This window comes from Scyliorhinus torazame, chromosome 18, assembly GCF_047496885.1.
Source record: "Scyliorhinus torazame isolate Kashiwa2021f chromosome 18, sScyTor2.1, whole genome shotgun sequence".
NCBI lineage: Eukaryota > Metazoa > Chordata > Chondrichthyes > Carcharhiniformes > Scyliorhinidae > Scyliorhinus > Scyliorhinus torazame.
In genome coordinates this window covers 150,508,552-150,528,686 of record NC_092724.1, presented here as the reverse complement: position 1 = coordinate 150,528,686, position 20,135 = coordinate 150,508,552, and the positions used below count along the sequence as shown (strand labels likewise).

General features: G+C 47.3%; 1 protein-coding gene across 2 annotated transcripts in view; it reads left to right on the top strand.

Moving 5' to 3' along the window:
* Positions 1 to 20,135, top strand: part of tmem235b (transmembrane protein 235b) — a 78,999-nt gene that overhangs the window by 49,641 nt on the left and 9,223 nt on the right. For both annotated transcript variants that reach the window (XM_072483583.1, XM_072483582.1), the window contains one exon: positions 770 to 907. In XM_072483583.1, coding sequence (XP_072339684.1) covers positions 770 to 907 — 138 coding nt within the window. The remainder of the gene's footprint in view (positions 1 to 769; positions 908 to 20,135) is intronic.

Sequence of the window (20,135 nt, the reverse complement as noted above, 5' to 3'; positions counted from 1 at the left end):
AGCCTAGCTAAAACAGCCCAGACCAGCAACTTGGGGAGTTCAACTTCCCTATCGAGTACATTCCTAATATCCTGCAAGTTGAAACTCTGATATCCCACAGCAATAGTGCCCCTGTTACTGTCAAGCTTTGTAAGAAATAAACACATCCGAATCACTAAGCAATATTATATATATGTGCATGATGTACTCACCTTTTCCCGGGAAGCAAAACAATGCAAAACAAAGCTCAATTGTGATTTTTAGAATGATAGTTTATTTTTCTGCAACTTATTTTGTGCTAGTCATGCACTTTGCATTGAAAACTAGAAACAAGCATATTTGCTGCTCAAAGTATGATTTGAAAATCACAAGCCAACAGTCAGTCTCCTGTACTGTGTCAAGGTATATATTTTGTGCACCTCATCTTGATTTTCACGACATTTCAAAATTATTCTATCTGCACTGAAGATATTTAATTCAATCATGTTTCTTCAGTTACTCCTAGCTCTCCTAACTTGGGACAATATTTATCTATCCCAACTCATAAGATATGGACAACCAGCCAGGGAAAGTGTCGAAGCAAGGCACATTAAAATATAACTAGACTCTGAGAGCACTGGATTCCATTAGAGGTGGACTTCATATTCTACCAATTATTGTGTCAGATTTATTTGCTGTATTTATAGCTCCACTTCTGTGAGATAATTGATGCACTGGCCCATGTCTTATGTTCACTGAGTTTCCAACATTTCTTAATGGAGCAACTAACTGGCCATTTTTCTCTTTTCAGTAATGCAGAAAGTGTTTGTCATTTTGCTCCCTCTAAGTCTGGTTGTCCTGGTGATTGGAGGTATCTGTGGGCTGGTCAGCTCTTTGGCTCACGGTCTCTACATGTTGCTGTTCACTGGTTCCTACTTTCTGGTTGGAGGTAAGATTTCTTAATGTCTTAGTTCGGATGGAAATAGAAATCCAGTGCTGGTACCTTTTTGAGACCCATTCATTTTCTTTCAGTGAGACAGAAATGATTTCACAGTGAATCATTCAAAAATTAATGTTTAATTGAAAATATTTCATTTGAGAAATAGTGTTGAAATGTTTCTCTTTCTGGAAAAGATAATGGTGCATCTTGTGATTGGCGATAGGAGCTGGCAGACTCAGTTCGGTAAGATGTTGGGGGGGATTATGAGCCGCACTCGCTGTCCGAGAGAAACTCGGCAAGGGATCAAAATCCTGAGAGAATCGAAAATCGTGATTCTGTCTGGCGTGATTGGTGTTTTCAATTTCCATCTCCCTCCCTTTAACCTGGTGTTGTAAGATTTCTTACTGTACCCATCTCCCTCTCACCAGTGGAGTGATGTGAATTGCACAAGATGCGCTTCTGGTGTCTGGATTGGTTGGGGATGGGGTCTGGGGGGGAGGTGCTGCCGTCCAATATAGCCCCAAGAGGGTGTCCTGCATAATTATGGCCTGCTGCCCTCTGCACAACCTGGCAGTGCAGAGTGGAGACTGTTACGACATTCTGGGCTGGGTCATTTCCAGACCACATGACCCAGACTCGCAACACAATTGAATTAAGCAATAATTCATCAAAAGATACCTGGTCAGCGCACGGTAGCACAGTGGTTAGCACTGCTGCCTCATGACACTGAGGACCCGGGTTCGATCCCGGCCCCGAGTCACTGTCCGTGTGGAGTTTGCACATTCTCCCCATGTCTGCATGGGTCTCACCCCCACAACCCAAAAGGTGTGCCGGGTAGGTGAATTGGCCACACTAAATTACCTCATAATTGGGAGAGAAAAAAAATTGAGTACTCTAAATTTAAAAAAATTAAATAAAAAGAAAAGTCTTTGAGCCTTGGCTGGCCAATAATTGCAGTTGTTAGGTTTGTAAATTTAAACCCAATTACTTTTTATTTGTAACAAATGCTACAATGAAATATTCAGCAAATACAACTGGTTAATGATCAACTAATTGATAATCCATCACCCTCTATACATACGCACAAACACATAAGACTGACAAACACTGAGGGGATGAGCAAAGTGAAAATAATAAGTAAAAGGAAAAAGAGTCTTTGTTTTAGATGGTTGACTTTAATAATAATAATAATAATCACTTATTGTCCCAAGCAGGCTTCAATTAAGTTACTGTGAATAGCCCCTAGTCGCCACATTACGGCGCCTATTTGGGGAGGCTGGTACGGGAATTGAATCCACGCTGCTGGCATTATTCTGCATTACAAGCCAGCTATTTAGCCCAGTGTGCTAAACCAGCCCCAGCAGACCTTAAGCAGACCTTTCTTCACAGTAAGCTTTCAGATCCAGGTCTCTGTTTGCAGCCTGTAATGGTTTCACTGTAGATTCATTCAGGTCTCTGCAGTTTCAGAAATACAGCAACTCACATCATTTCTGGAGGCAGACGGAAGAAGTTGATCAGGTCCTTTCCCTGAGTGTCCATGATTCAAACTGAACTCCAAGGGTCTCTGAAAATCATTCCACTCATGTAGGACCCAATCACCATCAGTTATCGGGCAGAATATGGCCTTTTGGGCAATTCATTGGCCTCCAGCCAATCAATCGAACCCAAGTCCCACAACACCTTTGGAGGAAAGTCTGGTTCTTGCTGTCCAAAGCTAGCAGCACCATATACAATTGCAACTTCTTGAATACCTCTTTCTCTCTGCTGCGGATACATGTCCATTAAACATACATCGGTTGAGGGCAGCATGGTGGCACAGTGGTTAGCACTGCAGTGTCACAGCGCCGAGGTCCCAGGTTCGATCCCAGCTCTGGGTCACTCTCCGTGTGGAGTTTGCACATTCTCCCCGTGTCTGCGTGGGTTTCGTCCCCACAACCCAAAGATGTGCAGGGTAGGTGGATTGAACATGCTAAAATTGCCCCTTATTTGGATAAAATGAATTGGGTATTCTAAATTTTTATTTTTTTTAAATAATTGGTCAAAACTGATAACAGCAAAAATAAAGAAAGGGGGGTGTCATCACTAGCCCAGGTTGTCGCAACAACACTAATGAACCAAAAGAAGAAATAGGGGGCACAATTTAATCAGAACAAATCTATGTTCGGTTTTGGCGTGTTTAGCATTGTGTTTCTCAGCAGCTACAGAGCCGTGAAACACCCGCCTATTGACTTTGGGGAGTTTTCTCCAGCGAGGCCGCACTGAGTGTCATTTTCTGCTGGCGAGCCCAGCAGGAAAGGCTCTTCGCAGATTGGGACGTCATTTTGTCCAGCTGCTCCGATCTTTCTCCCGATACCCCCCCCCCCCCCCCCCCCCCCCCCGGCATCTTAGGGAGACCTGGGAATGCCCCTCACCCTCCTCCACCTGGTAAAGGCCCTCCCCCCTGGCCCAATCACTGGCAGTGCCACCCTGGGAGACCTTACAGGGTGCCAGGGTGTCAGGATGCCAGTTTGGAACTGCCAGGGATCGGACCTGGGGGCTTTATCAGGTTAGGGGGTGGAGGAGGGGGGAGGGGTGGGGTGAGGAGGGGGTGTTCGGGGGGCCATCCCAAGGTTGAGGGGAAGGGTGTTCGGAAACGGGGGTGGGGTGCATTGAAAGGTGTGGGGGAGGGGGGGGGGGGGGAGATCATGGCAGCCAGACAAAATGGCGCCCCAATGTGGGAGGAACCTTTTGTGCTGGGCTCGGCAGCAGAAATGAGTTGAAGTGAGGTCTGGGCGGAGAGAAACTCCCAGAGGCCTAAATAAACGGCCAAGGTCCGTTGAATAGTCGGTTGTATCTCTGCACTGCAGCTACAGAGAAACATCCCACCAAACACACCCAAAACCCGACACGGATTTTGTCCGGTTAACTCGTGCCCCTTAATTTATTTAGTTGCTCCTGAAAACGGTTGCTGTGATAATATGGCAAACAGTTTTTAACCCCTGAAGTTTCATGTTCACTCTCCCCACTGGGAGGTTCCTCTCATTCAGTAAAAAAATCAAAATTCCCATTTATCCGTGGCACATCTCTTGAGCCAATGAATTTTGTCGGCAAATACAGGAGAGTTTATTGCACTCATGAGGCACCAGAAACAGCAGTGAAACAAAGGATCAGATAATCGGTTTTGGTTGATGCAAGAATGTTGCTCAGGCCACTCAGAAAACACTCCGCTCTTTGTAACCATGGAAACCTAGCATGGTCCCAGTTTAACATCTGATCTGAAAGAATCTTCTCCAACAGTGTAGCACTCCCTCAGCACTGCACTGGAGTGTCAGACATAACGCCTCAGAGGCAAGAATGAACCAAGCTAATGCAAGTGAAAGATAAAATCGCCATAGTCCTAGGCTACTTTCCCCTTTGAAGGGGAGTGCTGACTGGTGGTGCTTAAACCTGTGGATCACTACACCTCAGGCGAGGGTGATACCCACAATGCTGGCCTCGCTCTGCATCATGAACCATCATCGCGACATCGTAGCACAGTGATTAGCACTGTTGCTTCACAACTCCAAGGTCTCAGGTTCGATTCCCGGCTTGGGTCACTGTCTGTGCGGAGTCTGCACGTTCTCCCCGAGTGTGCGTGGGTTTCTCCGGGTGCTCTGGTTTCCTCCCACAGTCCAAAGATGTGCAGGTTAGGTGGATTGGCCACGCTAAATTGCCCTTAGTGTCCAAAAAAGGGTAGGTGGGGTTACGGGGATAGGGTGGAGGTGTGGGCTTGGGTAGGGTGCCCTTTCCAAGTACCGGTGCAGACTCGATGGGCTGAACGGCCTCCTTCTGCACTGTAGATTCTATGATTCTTGCTGTCTAGCCAACTGAGCTGAAAGGTAAGTAAAGAAATATAAAAGGCTGGACCCTCTCAGGATTCAAATCAAAAGCCCTTTTATCTCAACTTGACCAGTTAAGCTACCAACATCTGAAATATAGATAGAAACATCAAATAATGCTTTCGATTTTTTAAGTGAATTTTTAAAACTTTTTTTCTTTAACTTTAACGTACCCAATTGTTTTTTTCCAGTTAAGGGGCAATTTAGCGTGGTCAATCCACCTACCCTGCATATCTTCTTGGGTTGTGGGGGTGAGACCCACGCAAACACGGGGAGAATGTGCAAATTCCACACGGACAGTGACCCAGGGCCGGGATCAAACCTGGGTCCTCAGCACCGTAGGCAGCAGTGCTAACCACCGCGCCCAACTGAATTTTTAACTTGTCCTGAAATTCATAATTTCCAGCCCCTGTTTTGAAATTTGATGATCCACTGTATTATTCCTTCGTGCGTTTATAGGGGAACGTGAACCTAATCTCAAAAATGGCTTCCTCCACCCTCTTTCCCATGGCAACAGCAAACACAAAAGTTTTGTATATAAGTAAATATGCTAATATTTGACGACGATATACAGCAAAGAAAAAGTGTTCAGCAAAAGGAAGGGGAAATGCGTTAAGGGGAAAGTTAGACTTCAGGGACCATGATTTAAACATTCCTGTTTAAAAAAAACCAACAAAGAGAGAATAAGTCTTCAGAATGTTCTACAAATCGCAGTTTCAGCAAAATACTGAAGTGTCTATGTGGTGAACCATTGTATTATATTGTACATACTGTTCTTACTTATGGTACTTACTGTTCTTACTGTTTGTTACATGTCTGGGTTTGTCCCTGCTGGCTCCGCCCCTCGGGCTCAAGTATAAAGGTGGTTAACCTCCAGCCCTGTCCTCATTCTGGGACCGGCTGCCAGCAGGTATCTTTGGCTGATTAAAGCCACAGTTTACTCTTCCGACTCTCGTCTGTCGTCATTGATGGCACATCAATTTGATCAGCTAAAATTTTAAGATGGATCCATCACTCAAGCCTGATTGCCTGGAGCTGGACCCCCAAGCAGCCAACACCACTGCCACATTTGAACACTGGCTAAGCTGCTTCAAATCTTACATTGATTCCTCCGCCGCCACCGTTGCTGAGACCCACAAGCTGTGAGTCCTCAACTCCCGGGTGAGCCTGCAAGTTTTCCTTCTTATCAGAGACGCTACCTCGTTCGAGGATGCGATAATGCTGTTGAAGGGGCAGTATGTTAAGGAAGTCAACGAGGTGTACGCTAGGCATCTCCTTGCCACGAGGCGACAGCGCCCCGGAAAATCGCAAGCTGAATTTCTGCGCGCCTTGATCCCGCGGTACATGTGCCAGCGCACAAGTAGACTGACTTCAGGCCCTCCACAATAACCTCTGTTACCCGAGGGTCACCCGTTTTTTCCATTTTATCAAGGCCCGCAACCTGCCTTACTCCATCGAGGAGGTCAGGACCATGACCAGGGACTGCCAGGTCTGTGCGGAGTACAAACCACACTTCTATCGGCCGGATAGAGCACACCTGGTAAAGACCTCCTGCCCCTCTGAGCACCTCAGCATCGATTTCAAAGGGCCCCTCCCCTCCACTGACCGTAATGTGTACTTTCTCAACATCATTGATGAGTACTCACGTTTCCCTTTCGCCATCCCGTGCCTTGACATGACCTCTGCCACAGTCATCAAGGCACTGCACGGCCTCTTCACCTTGTTCGGTTTCCCACTTACATCCATAGCGATCGGGGTTCCTCCTTCAGGAGTGATGAGCTGCGTCAGTTCCTGCTTAGCAAGGGCATCGCCTCACGCAGGACTACCAGCTACAACCCCCGGGGAAATGGACAGGTGGAGAGGGAGAACGCGACGGTCTGGAAGGCCGTCCTTCTTGCCCTACAGTCTAGAAGTCTCCCTGTCTCCCGTTGGCAGGAGGTCCTTCCCGATGCGCTCCACTCCATCCGGTCGCTCCTGTGTACGGCCACCAATGTGACCCCTCATGAGAGGATGTTTGTCTTCCCCAGGAAGTCCACCTCAGGGGTCTCGCTCCCATCCTGGCTGACGGTTCCAGGGCCCGTCCTCCTCCGGAAGCATGCGTAAAGTCACAAGTCGGACCCCCTGGTCGAACGGGTCCTTCTCCTCCATGCTAACCCCCAATATGCCTACATGGCACACCATCACGGGCGGGAGGACACAATCTCCCTTCGGGACTTGGCACCTGCAGGTTCCCCAGCGATCATCACCACTACCCCTGACTCTACACCGTCTCTCTCCGTTGCTACTTATTCGGAAGACGACACGCTCCTGGATATGCAGGCCTCAATACTTCACCCGACACCAGTGTCCTCACCACAGCCGGGACTGAGGCGATCACAGCGGAAGGTCAGAGCCCCTGAGAGACTCGATCTCTAATTCAACCCGTCCACTTCACCCCCGCCGGACTCTTTTTTAACAGTGGGTGAATGTGGTGAACCACTGTATTATATTGTACATACTGTTCTTACTTATGGTACTTACTGTTCTTACTGTTTGTTACATGTCTGGGTTTGTCCCTGCTGGCTCCGCCCCTCGGGCTCAAGTATAAAGGTAGCTAACCTCCAGCCCTGTCCTCATTCTGGGACCGGCTGCCAGCAGGTATCTTTTAGCTGATTAAAGCCACAGTTTACTCTTCCGACTCTCGTCTGTCATCACTGATGGCACATCAGTCTAGTTCCAAACTACTAGACCAATTGAAAAATGCCACCAACCCCTTATATTTCTAATGGTGTCTGCAGTATGGAGGCTTTGCTGTGCACAAAATGGTTCACGTTTTAGAAATAATTACTTTTCTTGAAACATTTCAGGACATACTTAGATAGTTTTATAAAAGTGTGTAGAACACTTAAATCATTTGGCATACAGTGAAATAAATGGGCTTTCGTAAATTTAAGATATTTTGCCTAGAGTCTGAGATTAATGCACTGATTGTTGCGAGAATGATGACTTCAGGGTGTACCCCTGCAACTCAACATCAGCTGGTGATTGTTTGATATTACTAATACTCAGTCGGTTATATAAATTAAATGACTGCCTCTCTGGGCAGTGAAATGAAAGCATTTCTGGAGCAGCAATTACATTTCTCTCACTAGTGATATATAAGGATCTACAAGCACCATCAGACGTATCTTCAAATGCCACTTGTATATGTTAATTCAACAAGTTATTTGTATTGACGTGAATTTGTAATATGACAGCCTACAGTTTTTTCCCCCGTTCCAATTACAAGTACTCCTCTAGTTCATAATAACAAAATGAGCATACCTGTCCACTTTGTGCAGGCTTTGGTCAGAGGATATGATGGAATGCCAGGCAGCCTGCATATAGTACGCCAGCTAATTCAGCTACATGTAATTCTGTGTAGGGATGTTACAATGTCAGTCCTGGATGAAACATATCCTTGCTCCTGCAATATTCCCACCAACTTCATCAGTGCATTTCACACACACATGCACGCACGCCGAGACACATACGCATGCACGCCGACACACACACATGCAAATGCATGCACGCACGCTGACACACACACATGCGAATGCATGCACGCACGCTGACACACACACATGCAAATGCATGCACACACGCCGACATACACACACATGCAAATGCATGCACACACGCCGAAACACACACATCCAGTTGTCAGTGTGTTAATATAGCATCTTTCACAATATTCCTCCGAATATTGCAAAACATTGAAATCATAGGATCACTACATGCAGAGGAAGGCAGTTTGGCCCATCAAATCTGCACCGACCTTCTGACAAAGCACCCTACCTAGGCCCAGACCCCCACGCTATCCCTATAACCCAATTGATGCTCGATCAATAATTCCAGAAGCGAGATTGGAGACAATTGAAGGCTTTATTACACTAGATGTTTCCCCCAGCAGCGAGTACAGAAGGCAGCTGCTGGGGCGACACGGGCTCTTGTACCCGGCCTTGCTGGGCGGAGCCAGCAGGCAGGCTTAACCAATGGGAACAGAGTATCTTCTACACCAATGGTCTTCCGGCATTACAGAGTACCGTAATACCTCTAATACTGACTACCACACCAATAACCCCACCTAACCTTTTGGACACACAAAGGAGGAATTTAGCACGGCCAATCCACCGAACCGGCACATCTTTGGGCTGTGGGAGGAAACCCGAGCACCCAGAGGAAACCCAGAGGAAACCCACGCAGACACGGGGAGAATGTACAAACTCCACACAGACATGATTTAGTGATCACCATACCCAACGACATAAATGATGACAGAGCGGAGCCTGGAGGATGAAGGAGTGCAAGAAAAAACTAGGCTGACAGCGGAGCTTGGTAAATAAAAGAGCGGGAGAAGAAGTGAGACTGAGTGTGGAGCCAGGGGGATCAAAGAGAAAGAGCGAGACTGACAGCAGAGTCAGGGAGATAAAAGACCCCGAGAAAGAGCGGGAGTCTGAGAGTGGAGCCAGAGAGACAAAGGAGTGCGAGAAAGAGCTGGAGTGCTAGCTTGGAGTTTGGAGCTCCTGAGGTGGCATCAGGATTCAAAAGTGACACTGGACAAGTGGAATCCACTGAGTGGGTGAGTACATTTGGGTAAGTATTTAAAATAATAATAATCGCTTATTGTCACAAGTAAGCTTCAATGAAGTTACTGTGAAAAGCCCCTAGTCGCCACATTCCGGCGCCTGTTCGGGGAGGCCGGTACGGGAATTGAACCCGCGCTGCTGGCATTGTTCTGCATTACAAGCCAGATGTTTAGCCCACTGTGCTAAACCAGCCCCTGCCTACTGTGCTAAACCAGCCCCTACTACTTTAATTACTTATAGTTTGTACGGTTTATATTTTGTGGTCTATAGTTTGCAAAGGCTATATTCTGTAGTAAAGCGGACCAGGGACAAAGGGCCGAGAATAATTTGGATTTGCTTATTGTCATGTGTACCGAGGTACAGTGAAAAGTATTGCTCTGCATACAGTTCAGACAGATCATTCCATACATGAGAAAGATACATAAGGCAAACTTAAAATACACAATGTAAATACATAGACACAGGCATCGGGTGAAACATATAGGAATGTAGTACTACTCAGTGTGTGAAGAGATCAGTTCAGGCCATAACAGGGTCATTTAGGAGTCTGGTAACAGCGGGGAAGAAGCTGTTTTTGAGTCTGTTCGTGTGTGTTCTCAGACTTTTGTAACTCCTGCCCAATGGAAGAAGTTGGAAGAGAGAATAAGGGGTCTTTGTTTACGCTGCTTGCTTTCCCAAGGCAGCGAGAGGTATAGACAGAGTCAATGAATGGGAGGTGGGTTTGCATGATGGACTGGGCTGTGTTCACGACTCTCTGTAGTTTCTTACGGTCTTGGGCTGAGCAGTTGCCATACCAGGCTGTGATGCAGCCAGATATTTAAAGGGGTAAGTCATAGCAGGAGAGCGTAAAGCCGTGTTGTGCTCCTCCTGCTCTATGTGGGAATCCAGGGACATGACCAGTGCATGTATGCAGGAAGTGACTCCAGCTGTAGCTCATGGAAGCCTGTGTTTCAGAGCTGGAGAGGCGGCTGGGGAATCTGCAGCATTCACAAGGCAGAGAGTATCATAGACTGCACGTATAGAGAGGTGGTCTCACCACAGGCTAAGACTCCACAGGCAGGAAGGGAATGAATGACCACCAGGCAGAGCAAGCAGACTAAGCAGGCAGTGCAGGAATCTCCTGCGGCCATTCCCCTGCAAAACAGGTATCCCACTTTGGATACTGTTGGGGTGAATGGCCTCTCGGGGGACAGCAGCAACAGCCACATACTTTCAGAATGCTGCACAGGAGAGGAGTAAAATGTGAGGCAGCAGTGCTAACCACTGTGCCATCCTCCAAAGTGGATGATATGGCACTGGCCCCTTCAAAAAACGACAACCATTTCTCAGACCACCATCAACTGGCAGAGCATTTTGTTTATTTGATAATCTGAACCCGGATAACATCAGTTAAGAACAAAACGGAACTGACAGACATTCCAGAACAATGTGTTTTTTAATAAGTGTGCTGTGCAAGTAAATGAGACAATCTCCTGTTATTGACTGTTAAACCCAGGGAAGAGGTATAATTCACTACATGGCTGGATCTTGCAAGCTTTTCACCAAGTGTCATTTCATCGAACAAACTGCTCAGAGGGTGGAAATCTTGTGTTGTGTTATGTAATTTGGAATAACACAAGCTGCCACTTGATGCAGATTTGAGTAAAAGATGCTGCAGACTTTGAAGTGAGTTCAATGTGTTTTATTGAACTATTAGCACAGTTCTCAATGAGTTCGACTCTCTGCTAATCAAAATGTAGTAACTCAGTCTAACTGAACCAGCCTTGCTCTAAGCCACGTGCTGGGTTGTGATGCTGAAGGTACACCCTGTCTCACTCTGTAGATGTTGGTCTGTGGAAAGAGGCAGGGTGAGAGTGCCTCATCCCTTTTACAGTGAGATACCACCCCTGAGTTGGTTGTGTCCTATTCTATGTGTTCATTAGCTGCATGTTTGCATATCATGACATCTCCCCTTTTTTATGGTTTGTTGGCGTATGTGAATGTATTTACATGTGAATGAGTCTGTCTAACGTGACTAACGGAGGACAACAGAACAGAGCAAACAAAACAAATGTTCACAAATCCAGTCTCTGGGGCTTGCGTCTGATCCTGGTTGACTGCCGGAGAGGTGGCGGAGGGGACGGACGGCGCCTTGACAGGCGGGATGGAAGCCTGACTGGTGGCCTCGTGGAGCGAGGTATCAGGAGGTGGCAATTCAACATATGGAAATGGAGGAGAAAGTGGTTGCGGGCAGGCAACTTTGCGCAGTGCCCGTCGATTCCTTTGCACAATGGAGCCATTAGCCATACATACAACATAAGAGCGGGCGCGGCCTGTCGAACAACGACAGCCGGGGCAGAGCACCCACCATCTGATATCTTGATCCTGACAGTGTCTGCCGGGTATAGCACGGCCAGATCGGTGGCATGAGCATTATAGCCCTGCTTTTGACAGTCTCTGAGCTGCTGCATCTTCTGCAGCACCGGGAGGTGATCCAGGTTGGGCAGGTGTAAGGCTGGAAGCATCGTCCGCAGGTCCCTGTTCATCAGGAGTTGAGCCGGCAACATACCAGTGGACAATGGAGTCGCCCTGTACGCGAGCAGTGCAAGATGTATGTCAGAAGCAGAGTCCACGGCCTTGCAGATGAGCTGTTTCACAATGTGCACCCCTTTCTCGACTTTTCCATTGGACTGCGGATAGTGCGGACTGGAAGTGACATGCTGGAAATTGTATGACCTGGCAAACGTGGACCATTCTCGACTGTTAAAGCACGGGCCATTGTCGCTCATGACGGTGATTGGGATGCCATGCCTTGAGAAAGTCTCCTTACAGGCTTTGATGACGATCCGAGAGGTGAGGTCCAGGAGCTTCAGCACCTCAGGGTAATTCGAGAAATAATCGATGATCAATACGTAGTCACGACCATTCGTATGAAAGAGGTCGATGCCAACCTTGGACCACGGAGAGGTCACTATGTCATGCTGTTGGAGCGTCTCCATGCTCTACGCTGGCTGGAACCACTGGCAGGTAGCACAGTGCAGGACCATGGTCGTGATGTCCTGGCTGATGCCAGGCCAGTAGACAGCTTGCCGGGCTCTGCGTCTGCACTTCTCGACGCCCAGGTGTCCCTCATGAATCTGGCGCAACACCAAGCTCTGGAGACAGAGCGGAATGACAATCCTGTCCCGCTTGAGGAGGATACCATCAATCACCATCAGGTCCATCCTTCAAATTGTAAAATTGTGGGCACTGCCCTTGCTGCCAGCCATTGGTGAGGTTGTGGATGACGCACTACAAGAGGGGGTCTTTGGCTGTCTCATCACGGATGAGAACTACCTTCTCATCTGTTGCCGGGAGAGTGCTGGCACACAGCTGCACCTGCGATTTGATGTGCTGGATGATCTCCAGCGGCTCACTGGGCAAGGTGATGGAGCGGGACAATGCATCAGCGATGATGAGCTCCTTGTCAGGTGTGTACACCAAGTTGAAGTCATACCTCCTAAGTTTAAGCAGGATCCTTTGCAACCGAGGTGGCATGTCGTTCAGGTCTTTGTGGATGATGTGGACCAGAGGCCTATGATCCGTCTCGACAGTGAATGTCGGCAGTCCGTAGACATAATCATGAAATTTGAGGATGCCGATGAGAAGACCCAAGCACTCCTTCTCAATCTGAGCATATCTGGTTTCAGTGGGCGTCATCGCCCTTGATGCGTAGGCTACTGGTGCCCAGGATGATGTGTCATCTCGTTGAAGCAACACCGCACCGATGCCATCCTGACTCGCACCTGTTGATATCTTTGTCTCCCGGTCCGGGTCGAAGAGTGCCAGGACTGGTGCAGTGGTGAGCTTGGCTTTCCGCTTCAGCCACTCTGTCTGGTGTGCCGCCTTCCACTCAAAGGCAGTTGACTTTTTCACCAGGTTGCGTAGGGCCGTGGTGTATGTGGCCATGTTTGGAATAAACTTGCCCAGAAAATTGATCATACCCAAGAAGCGCAGCACCGCCTTTTTGTCCTCAGGGACCTTCATTGCCTCGATTTTGGCTGTGTCCGGGCGCACACCATGCTGTGAGATCTGGTCGCCTAGGAACTTGAGCGTCGATGTGCCAAAACAACATTTGAACCTGTTTAACGTTAGGCCGTTGGCATGTACACGGCGGAATACCTTCTGGAGACGGAACACATGTTCTTCAGGGGTCGTGGACCATATGATGATATCGTCCACGTACACACGAACCTCTTCAATGCCTTCCATCATCTGCTCCATGATGCGATGGAATATCTCCGATGCCGAGATTATGCCAAATGGCATGCTATTGCAGCAGTATCTGCCAAAAGGCGTGTTGAAGGTGCAGAGCCTTCTGCTGGACTCTTCCAGCTGGATTTGCCAAAATCCCTGTGATGCATCCAATTTGGTGAAGAAGCACACGTGTGCTGTATATTGGTGCTGCTTCAGTGGAAATTTCACCAGCCCACGCATGGCCCATGCAGAAGCTAGAGCAAGATCTAAAACCAGGGAGAATTTCCACCAGGGTTTCTGAATCTACCCTCCCTATGGCAACCCCAAGATAGGAGTATGAAGAAATCATAAACCATTAACCAGTGGAGAAGGTGGCACAGGGAGTGGAAATGAAAGAAAAAAACTATTGTAAATAACTGGGAACAAGGTTGTTCTTGCGTGGATCAGGTTAAACATATAATTATAGTTCTGTAATGTGATTTATGGATTTTTGTATCTGAAAACATGTACAATGCAGGGTCCATATACCTATTATAAATCATGAGGTGGGTGCGTTGGATGGCATTGTGCGGCCCCCTTGGCAAGCACTGTCAGCAGATGAATTTGGCCCCCCTCCCTCCCTGCTCACCTCATGTACTCCCACAATGGTGCAATTCTATGTGCGTTTAGAATCCAGCCCTGGAGAGTTCCATTCCCCAGCAACATAGGCCACATTCAATTTCAACATAATTTCCTCTTCTTGCTGCTAGGTGACAGGAGGGCCTAGCACATCGCTGTCTTTAAAACATGAAATGAACTGAAATCGCTTATTGTCACAAGTAGGCTTCAAATGAAGTTACTGTGAAAAGCCCCTAGTTGCCACATTCCGGCGCCTGTTCGGGGAGGCTGGTACGGGAATTGAACCGTGCTGCTGGCCAGCCTTGGTCTGCTTTAAAAGCCAGCGATTTAGCCCAGTGTGCTAAACCAGCCCATAATCGCTCGAAAGAGTCAATGATACTCCAACTGTATGCCTGAATAATGTTTTTCAATATGCTCATGGTTATAACTCTTAAAGTCTTTTGGCACAGCAGATATTTGTTTGGCCAAGGGCCCTGATGTTTTGCACCCACCATCACTTAAATCTGGCCTGGGTCTCTTGATGATGCCTGACCTTTAATGGATGTTATTCTTGAAGCGGTCACTGTCTCCTGTTGGTGAAGCTGAGCAATAGATTGATGGGCAGTGCTCAGCAAGTGGGACCTGCCACCCCGAGATTCTGATCCTATGGAAGGCCCAACAGTGGCCTGTTGATTGCCTGACTGGGGAAGGCCTGCTGAATTACGAGCTAAAGGAGGCAATATAATACGTACAGTATTTCAAGCCTCTATATGCCTCCCCAGTTAAATTTGATCTCATTCTTAAAGTTGCAAAGCCAATGTGCAGAGTGGACAGGGCAAGCCCCAATCCATCTCATTGCTCCAAAAACCAAATTCAAGTCTTCACAAGATCCAAGCTGAAAAGAAAAGGCATTGCACCTCATCTTAGGCTCAATCTGACCCTTTATCTTAGACAAAAGGCCAAGTTAAAAGTGTTAGTAATCGACGCAGATGCACAGCACAAAACCGGCCATTGTTTCGCATGCAATGGTATGAAACATCAGAGTCTTATTTTGATGTAAGATAGAAATGTCATTGTTAACCTTCAGAAACATGCACAATGTTTTTCAAGGAAAAGGTTTGTGTAGAAGGTTATTTCAGTGTAAACTGTAAATTAGGATGGGAAGACTGGTTTATGAGGATTAATGGGCAATAATGTGTAAAAAAAATACAGCTGAAATAATGGAATTGATAAATCAGTACAGCTGCTAACCAGGAGAAAGGCGAATTAACCATCGCAAAATAGGACTAGATTAAATTGCTGTGTAATAACACCATAGTCAATTAGAAAGGAAAATTGAGATTACTGCACTAATTGTGTGACTAATGGGAAGGGACATGATCTTGGAGACATGCTGCCTCAGGTACTAGCTCTCATGAATTCACTTGGGCGGCAGTGGTTATAATAATAATCTTTATTATTGTAACATAGAACATACAGTGCAGAAGGAGGCCATTCGGCCCATCGAGTCTGCACCGACCCACATTAATCCCTCACTTCCACCTTATCCCCGCAAACCAATAACCCCTCCCAACCCTTATGGACACTACGGGTAATTTAGCATGGCCAATCCACCTAACCTGCACGTCTTTGGACTGTGGGAGGAAACCGGAGCACCCGGAGGAAACCCACGCGGACACGGGGAGAACGTGCAAACTCCGCACAGACAGTGACCCAGCGGGGAATTGAACCTGGGACCCTGGCGCTGTGAAGCCACAGTGCTAATCACTTGTGCTACCGTGCTGCCTAGGCTTACATTAACACTGCAAACCACTGATACCATGCAGCACTGTTGCTTCATAGCATCAAGGACCCGGGTTCGATTCCTGGCTTGGGTCACTGTCTGTTCGGAGTCTGCACGCTCTCCCTGAGTCTGCGTGGGTTTCCTCCGGGTGCTCCGGTTTCCTCCCACAAGTCCGAAAAGACGTGCTTGTTAGGTGAATTGGACATTCTGAATTCTCCCTCAGTGTAACTGAACAGGTGCCAGAGTGTGGTGACTAGGGGACTTTCACAGTAACTTCATTGCAGTGTTAATGTAAGCCTACATGTGACACTAATTTAAAAAAAATTAGGTTGAGCATTACAGCATAATTTTTGGAAACTTGTGAGACAATCCCTTGAAGATCTTTGACTTGAAGGCTTTAATATGCCTGGCCATTTCCTCTGTGATATACTTATCCTTTGCATTGATAAGAACTTAAAAAATTATTTTACATCAGTTTGAAAGTGGCAATGATGGTCCCTTCAATATGTTTATCATTTGTTAATGTTTAATCTCTGAAGATTTTACACAGATTTTCACTCCCAAAGATTCTGGTTGAGCTATGAATTATTCTGAGCGAATAAAGAGACAGATAGTATAAAGATAGTCACACTGACAAATTGTGAACTGTGAACCTGAACCCGAGAAGACACCCATGGAGCACAATGCACCCAACATATTGTTGAATGGATGGGGCCTGAAGTCATCACACAGGTTGGGAGTGGGCCTCATTAGACTTTCCCTGGCCCACCTTAGATTTGTTAAGATCTTTCTCACCAATGATGGTGGGCGTGCGCTGGGGCAATATGGACCCATGGTTGGGATTTGACCCTTATTACCCTGTGATCCACTCCTGATAGTTTTCCATCCCATTTGGTGGGAGGCGTTGACGGCACTAATCATAATGCTAATATATAGCTGCTCTATAATTGTATGGAATGCATAATTGTATGGAATGATGCTGGTTCTGTACTGGGCCTGAGACGGGTTATGTAACATTGTCTGGTGCATGTAACATCCTTTTAGAACTGAGGTTCTCGAGAATTTCTTTGTTTTTTTTATGGACGTGTATAAAGAATCCGTGATTGGATCCTGCAGGGGTACAGGCAGATCTGGTATCCGGGGCAAGGAGGTGACGGGTGTGTCATAGGTGCCTCTGGCACTACTGGAGCTAAGGGAGATGTATATTGGAGTGCACCTGAACATGGTGTGAAAAGTTTATCCTGAACTCTTGTGATAATTGCGGCCAATCACCGCGTGGGAAGGAGTGCAGCATTCTACTGTTTTCATTGCTTTATCCTGTTTCTCCCGTTTTCTCTAGCAGGACTTTTAGAAGTTTCAGTTTATGTTGAATGATTGTATTGTTGGGATATTGTTGCAAAATCATTTCTGTCCTGTGTTCCCCTTCTTATCCCTGTCCTGTTACCTGCTTTGATCTATAGTCTTCTGGTTAGATGCTACAACATTACTACACCCTTTGGGAATTCTGTTTAAATTACAGTGTTTGGACACTGAAACACCCCTGTCCTGTTCGGCCAGGCCAAGACGTCCCCTCTAGGTTCTACGGCAGAACCTGTGATTTCAATCTGATAGACTTGGCAAGCGCCAAACGGTGTATATCGAATTCGTAGCCAGCTCCTATTGTTGCCTGTGATTGGTGGAGCCAGTCAGAAACTTTCAGGAAAGATGGCAGGTCTTCTGCAGAGCTCCATCTTTTGTTTCAATTCTGTGCAGGAAGCCAGCTAGCCAGGACCTTGAAGAAATGAAATGAAAATCGCTTATTGTCACAAGTAGGCTTCAATGAAGTTACTGTGAAAAGCCCATCGTCGCCACATTCCGGCGCCTGTTCGGGGAGGCTGGTACAGGAATTGAACCGTGCTGCTGGCCTGCCTTAAAAGCCAGCGATTTAGATCAGTGTGCTAAACCAGCCCCTCTCTCCTTCTCTGTCTTTGGCAGGCAATTTTAAGAGACATTTTAACTAAATCTGTGAAGACTTTCTTGGTTAAAAGACACAGAGAGAAAACAGGCCTGCATAAAAGATCTCTGGAATGAGAAAGTGCCAGCCATTTTCCACGTCGGTAACATTCTAACGCCGTGTCTGAGGGGGCTGGAAAGAGTTTAGATTGAAGCTTAAACTAAGAATATTCCTGAAAGTAAGGCTGGGGTTTCTGTGCAGAGTTCAGACAAAGGGGATAAACACTGGGTTGGGATTTCCATTCCTGCGTAAGTGCTGACGCCAAAGGAGGATCCACGGAGTCTTGCGACAGTAAAATAGGTGCCACACCCGCACTGATTCCGCTACCGGTGATGGGCGAGCACCGGCACCACGTGAAATACCCGCACAACATGCGGAAAATGGTGGGAGAATTGCCGGGTCTTTGCTGGTCACGGGCGGGGCTGGCTGGCGGGCTAGCCCCCCCCCCCCGCCAAATTGTACCGATCGCACCTGAAAAGATGGCACCAGTTGTGCTGGACCACGTACCTCTATCTCTGCAGCCACCATACCATGCTCACGACTGTTGAGACCACGCGTGGACTGCGCGTCGGGAACTTGGCCCATCAGAGGTGGAGCATCGCGGGAGGGCCTGATAATGAGGAGATGCGAACGCAGTTTCAACTGTGTGCGGCACGGTGATGCCGATTTGGAAGGGGCCAAACAGGACAGGGGTGTTTCGCGACCAGGCGTCAACCTGCGCCTGCCATGATTTTGGCTTTGGGAGCTATTCTCTGCCTGATCGACGTTCCCGATTTAGGCATCGGGCAACGGAGAATCCATCCAATGTGTTTACTCAGGAAGGCTGCAAAAATTTCACAGGGAGACAAATGCTCCATTTTGTACTGATCTGAACATCCTGTGAATAGCAGCCGGTGGCCGGCATTGGGAATTGCACTGACCTGAACATCTTGTACCTGGCTCCATCCTGTGGTGGAAAGACAGAACTGTAGCGATTATAATTCCTTGAGCAAATCTACTCCTAGAGAAGCAAACACAACAGCGAAGACACCCCTCAACCGTTTCTCTTTAATCCTTGTTTTCTTATCCTCACCAATCCTTACCTTGTGTCTTGTCTTGTGTCTGTCTGGGTGGAGGGTGTGACGTTGTCTTGTGATTAGGTAGACTGGTAGACCATTATCCTGTTATTTATTTTCCTCTTTTTATTAATGAACAGTTTGTTTAATGTTTTACTTATAAATCTGGTATCTGTAATTCATTGGAGCAGTCGAGTGTTAAAGATCTTCGGAAAACATGAATTATTGGTTAATTCCCTTATGTTGCGATTCCGGGGTCTGTGGGGCTGAAACTGACCGTGCACTCACCCAGGGTGTCATAACAGTATTGGCCCAGTTGTACTGTTGTTCTCCCTTTCCCCTCTGTATTCATGTATGTGGAGCCGTGACATTTTCTTGTGGTGCTGGACCACTTCTGTGGTTTTGTTGTGTTGTTTGTTAAATGTAAAACCTTAATAAATATAGCTTTAAAAAAATATATAAGCTTCGGCATTTGTGGTGCGTCCTGAGCGAAGCAGCTAAGGGAAGCTGACATTAAGTGCTTGGGCCAGACCATTTGAGTAGTAAAGAGTTTAACTGAACCTGGCTCCTATGGCATAGGGCACTGAAATGGAAAAATGTCCCTTTCCCTAGTTCAAGGTGAATATGCAGACTCGATGGGCCGAATGGCCTCCTTCTGCACTGTAGATTCTATGATAATCTATGATATGCTTTGCTGCCAAAACAGCAGCAGCCAGAGCAGTGGCACCACGACTGGCTCTGATGTTCAGCAGGGAGGGTCAAAGCGCAGAAGAGCAATGGTCATAGGGGACTCTATAGTCAGGGGCACAGATAGGCGCTTCTGTGCACGTGAAAGAGACTCCAGGATGGTATGTTGCCTCCCTGGTGCCAGGATGTCTCAGAACGGGTAGCAGGCATCCTGGAAGGGGGAGGGCAAACAGGCATAAGTCGTGGTACATATTGGTACGAAAGACATAGGCAGGAAGGGGGTTGAGGTCCTGCAGCAGAAGTTCAGGGAGCTAGGCAGAAAGTTAAAAGACAGGACCTCAAGGATTGTAATCTCGGGATTACTCCCTGTGCCACATGCCAGTGAGGCTAGAAATAGGAAGGTACAGCAGCTAAACACGTGGCTAAACAGCTGGTGTAGGAGG